Source organism: Triticum dicoccoides, chromosome 4B, assembly GCF_002162155.2.
Source record: "Triticum dicoccoides isolate Atlit2015 ecotype Zavitan chromosome 4B, WEW_v2.0, whole genome shotgun sequence".
Taxonomy (NCBI): Eukaryota; Viridiplantae; Streptophyta; class Magnoliopsida; order Poales; family Poaceae; genus Triticum; species Triticum dicoccoides.
In genome coordinates, this window is record NC_041387.1 from 1,733,525 (window position 1) to 1,738,789 (window position 5,265).

General features: G+C 41.0%; 1 protein-coding gene across 4 annotated transcripts in view; it reads left to right on the top strand.

Moving 5' to 3' along the window:
• The window catches only part of LOC119294462 (protein HESO1-like), a 4,266-nt gene extending 407 nt beyond the window's left edge, over positions 1–3,859 (top strand). The window contains exons 2-12 of one of the 4 annotated variants that reach the window (XR_005143432.1): positions 1–17; positions 136–185; positions 568–756; positions 1,005–1,184; positions 1,551–1,735; positions 1,849–1,944; positions 2,287–2,332; positions 2,423–2,529; positions 2,665–2,766; positions 2,875–3,575; positions 3,671–3,859. Coding sequence is in view for 3 of the 4 variants with exons in the window: in XM_037572641.1 (XP_037428538.1) it covers positions 1–17; positions 136–185; positions 568–756; positions 1,005–1,184; positions 1,551–1,735; positions 1,849–1,944; positions 2,287–2,332; positions 2,423–2,529; positions 2,665–2,766; positions 2,875–3,519 (1,617 nt within the window). In the remaining variant the exon portion in view is untranslated. Of the gene's footprint in view, positions 18–135; positions 186–567; positions 757–1,004; positions 1,185–1,550; positions 1,736–1,848; positions 1,945–2,286; positions 2,333–2,422; positions 2,530–2,664; positions 2,804–2,874 lie in introns of all 4 variants that reach the window. The other 3 variants (XM_037572641.1, XM_037572642.1, XM_037572643.1) reach the window with 3 other exon arrangements.
• Positions 3,860–5,265: the final 1,406 nt, after the last annotated feature.

Below are 5,265 nucleotides of genomic sequence, written 5' to 3' on the forward strand. Positions count from 1 at the left end.
GACTCCGACTCCGATGGGTTCGTACTCCTGCACCCTCCTTCCTCCGGCGGGTCCTCGGACGATTCCTCCCCCTTCTACGCCCCTAGATAGATTAGATTAGAAATAGATAGATCTCTGATGCGTCTGCGGCTGCAGGTCCGGCGACAGCGAGGAGGAGGCATCTTCGAGGGTGTGGGATTCACAAGGTACCTACTTTTCCCCCTCCCTCCCTCCCTCCCTGCCACAATCTTCTCTACCTAATGGGATTCCTCATCCCTGCCTTCATGCATGGGGCTAAAATTCAGTTTAACTTCATAATATCATCAATCATTCTTTAGATAAGATAAGATGATGATGCAAAAATTACTAGTTGATGGATGGATGATGTAACAGCTACCCCCACCCATTTGCATTTTACTTCATAGCAGCACATTCTTTGACCCCCCACCCATTGCCATGTGTGGTGAGGAGATTGATTTTCTCCCTGTATCCGACTTTGGGCATGGAGCTTTAAAGGTCTTGCGATATTTCTACGGTTTCGCTCCCACGTCATCGTCGTTGCCAATGTTTCTTTCTGTTCCTGCACAGATTTACGCGCCCAAGCGGCGCGTAACGAGGAGCAGCTGCTGGCCGCGATGTCGGTCGATCCTGGCCGCCTTCCAGCTCTCAACGATCTACTCCTCGAGGTGTATGCCGTGCTGCGCCCCAAGCCCGCCGACTACGAGCAGCGGAACGCCTTGGTTGATGTCTTCAGCAAGATGGCAACCAGAATCTTTGGTACTACTATAAGAGATGATATAATTTTTTGCCCCTTCTTACTAATAATGTAGTCACTGAACTGAATAGCATGTTGAACTTGGCTCGCAGGAAACAGAAAGATAATGTCATCCATAAATTTTACTCTCTTCCTATAAGAGTAGTATTCGTCATCGGTTATGCTCTTTGTATTTGAGATTTTTCGAATGCTCTCATTTGTCTCTTGCATGCATGCTGATTTGACCTCCCCTCTTAATAAATTGTTGCAGGTAACGACAATGGGTTTCCAGTCGTGCAAGCATTTGGGTCATTCACAATGGATTTATTTACTCCTAAAAGTGACCTGGATCTCTCTGTTAACTTCAGTGCAGACATCGAGGATCAGTGTCCTCGCAAGAAAAAGATGAAAGTTGTCAGGAAATTCGCCAAAGTTCTGTACTCCCTTCAAAGTAACTACTTCCTTGAGCTGAACATTTTCACACTAGTCTCCTGTGCGCCCATTGATCGGTTATAAACTTCAAGCTCTTCACTCTGCATTCTTGTGTGCTTTTATCTTCATCTACACATGTATCACCCATTCTTGTTGAGAAAAGAACTTGATACTGAAAACTCTGTAGAATGCTTATATGTACGTAGCAAATCTTCAAGTGGCCTCAAAATCTCATAGGGGAAAAAACAAAAGGACATCGCAATAGTAATTACAGTCTGGGGCTTGACAAACATGGCTTGTTTTTGGTCGTACCATGTTACCATAGTTTGTTCAGAGTTTTGTCAGTATAGATAAAGGAAACAGCCCCTTATATTCTCATTTTCAGGGGACGGAATTTACTGTGGAGTTTTACCTGTTGTAAGTGCTAAGGTGCCTATTGTGAATGTTATCGATCGGGGAACTGGCATCGAGTGTGATATTACGGTTGAAAACAAAGATGGCATGACAAGATCGATGATCATCAAATTGATTTCTTCACTTGATGAAAGGTTTCAGATACTAAGTTACCTGGTAATGTATCTTCATTTGATCATTTTCCTAGGTGGTGTAACATACCAATGGTTGTTGGTTATTCTGAAGCTATGTGACAACAGTAACTCTTGGTTTTTCTGTTTATGCTGCAGGTTAAGACCTGGGCTAATATACATGGTGTGAATAGCCCGACAGCGCAGACAATGAGCTCGATGTCAATCATTTCCTTGGTTGCTTTGCATCTGCAGGTACCAAAGATGTATTCATTTTATTTAGGTTCTATTATTACATCACAAGTGATTAAACCCAAGTCTCTGGTTTGTTTTGGCTAGTGACTGTTGACAAGTCACTGCATATCTGGACTTAGATTTCCTTTTCCTAACATCTTAGTGAGTGGTAGCTCAGCAGTCTAGGTGTTTAATACTCCCTCCGTCCGGAAATACTTGTCATTGAAATAGATGTATCTAGATGTATTTTAGTTCTAGATACATCCATTTTCATCCATTTTGATGACAAGTATTTCCGGACGGAGGGAGTACTGCTTTGATTTGTTTATCTGATTCTTACTGCTTTTACAATGGGCAGCGCAGACCCGCCATCCTCCAATATTACCCGCGTTCTCTGCCTTGTTAAAAGGTCTGTCTTGTTACCTTTTCTTCTTCAGCTGCGGTATCTTTTTACCCAGAAAGGATGATGAGATAACTATCTTGTTTTGGCCCCTTGCAGATGGTTCAGATTTCGCAAGTGTTGAGAAGAACATCTCGCTCTTTAAGGGGTTTGGGAGCACAAATAAAGAATCGGTAGCTGAACTTTTTGTAACACTGATGAGTAAGGCGAGTAATTTTTCTTTTCACTTTCTATTCTATTCTATTCATTTTTGCTGTGTAAGTTATGTTCATCATACTTGAAGAATGCCTTACAACAACACATTTACTTCAGCTGTTTTGGATTATATTGTCGCCCTGCAGCTACTATCAGTGGAGAGTTTATGGGAGCACGGGCTCTGCGCTAGCAATTTTGAAGCATCGTGGATCTCCAAGACCTGGAAGAAAGGAGTTGGTAATCTAAGTGTAGGTGTTCTGCACATTGACGTACTACTAATAATAGGTAACAGAATGCCAGCCAGACTCATTGTGCCCATTATTATTATTATTTCTCTGGTCTCTCTCATCATATAGGTTGAAGACTTCTTGGACCGGTCGCAGAATTTTGCGAGGGCGGTGGGGAAGACGCAGATGCAGAAGATCTGCACATGCCTTGTAGTTTGCGCTTCGAACCTGACAGATTTCATGAAGGGCCACATCGACGCGTCGAAGCTCAAGACCCGCCTGTTTGGGCGCCTTAACCCCGACAATCTGGTCAGCAGGCCTCGTCTGAGACGCGGCAAGAGGGACCTTAGCCCAGAGGGCAGATGCGGGATCCAACAAGAGAGGACAAAGCGTGCTGCGTGCCATGAGGCACCGGCACACCAAGTTAATGCTATGCCCGGCACTGCTCGTGTTGCCACGGTTATGCCTCCCGTTCGACATTGTCGATTCCCGGGCGTCCAGTCTGGTGGCGCGCAGTTTGTGCACAAGCCATGGTGGCCCTTTAGGATCGTCCCTTCGGGATACGGCTATGGGTTATCCGTCCGGTTGCCTCCGAGAGCCCCCCACCCTGGGCGGGGCATATTGGGGCGAGCTCCGGGTGATCCGATGCGATCGAATAGTGGAATTAAGCTACCCAATCAAGGCTCGCTTCTCCCGACGCCATTGCGGGAAAGGTCTGCCGGCACTCGTCGCCCGGGCAGCGGTGGAGACGGGCAGCTCCATCCAGCACCGTGAGCAGAGGGCTGTTGTTTGCGCATATGCTTTTGGAGCTGTGCTGACTGCCTGTATTGGTATGTATCCTTGGTGTACCCCATTGTAAATGCCTTCTGGTTGAAGAAAAACTGAAGCTCCCTGCTCAAGTAGACTCACTCTTGTATTCTCGCAGGCATCTGACAAAATCTCATAACCAGAACACATGCTGGCCGATGTACCTTGGTAGACGTTTGATAGTGGGCCCCAGTTTTGACACACGAGCTGCCACTGAATTTCTAGTGCTCCCAATCTTCATATGGCCCCATGCTCTAATGTTTGAAAAATCGAATTTAAATGTAACAAAGAATTCTGATTCTTTTTTTGTGTGTGAATGTTCCCAAGACATGTATAAGTTTCTCCTGGAAAATTCAAATCTAAATCAAAATACAAATTGATGAACAAAAAGGACAAATCTGATGTGAATAGTGTTTTTTTGCTTTTGTCTTTTTGTGATGCAGCGCGCCCATTTCGGCTGGCCCATGTCTGGGCGGTCTGTTTTTCATAAATTCCTTTTTTATTTTAAATTTCCATTTTCGGTTTTACCCCTTTAAATAATTTGGGACTTGAAAAAAGTTCCGTAAATTAATAAAAATAAATTTTCCTAAATAAAATAATTAATAAATCAAAAAATGTTTGTGACGTCGTAAAAAGTGTTTCATTATGCAAAAAATGTTCAGAATTTTGAAAACAAAAGTTCGTGAAATCTAAAATATTTCACGATTTTTAAAAGGTTCGTGTATTAAAAAATGTTAATGAAATTGAACAAATTTCGCAAATTTATAAAATATTCATGAACAGAAAAATATCCAAAAAATTCAAAAACTGTTCATGACTTGAAAAATAATTTACTCTCTAATAAAATGTTCACTGATTTTAAAAAATGAGCATGCATTTCAATAACTGTTTGTAAATCAAAACAATGTTCGTGAATTTCAAAAATTGTTCCACCAATTTCCCAACAAATGTTTGTTGATTCTAGAAATGTTCGCCGATTCAAGAAATTTATTTTAAAAATATTCAAAATAAACTAAAAATATTTGCAAACAGTATAATATGTTCATGAATTCAAAAAAATGGTTGAAAATTTGTAAAAGTGTTCACAAATTTGAAAAGTGTTCATGAATTCAAATATGTACATTAGTTGAAAAAATGTTCATGATCTCAAAAATTGTTCTTGATTTCAGAAAATTAAGAGTTATAGTGTATCTCAGTGATGCAGTAAACTATGGTCTTGGCCATTGGAGATTATGGTTTTTTTCCTCCCGTTGCAACGCACGAGCCTTTGCTAGTGTTTGAAAAGTCGAATTTAATGCAACAAAAAGTTCCGATTTTTGTGTGTGAATGTTATCAAGACATGTATATGTTATTCCTGGAAAATTCTAATCTAAAATCAAAACACAAATTGATAGACAAAAAGACAAATATGATGTAAATAGTGTTTTTTTTATTTTGTCTTTTTTGTGACACTATTCATGCTGGATTTTTCATTTTTGTTTCTGTATGTGCATTTCGAATTTGTATTTGAACTTTTTAGGGAATGTAGACATATATCTTGTGAACGTGCACAAATTTGTTAGATTTTTTTAAACATACAAATATGACTTTGTGGACTTTGAAGCATGGGAGCATATAAGTGTTTTGAGCACCTGATACTTTCCTTTGGAACACACTTAAACCATGCCACCGTGTTCTAAGTGATCATTGCTCACACACGTGACCATATAAAGT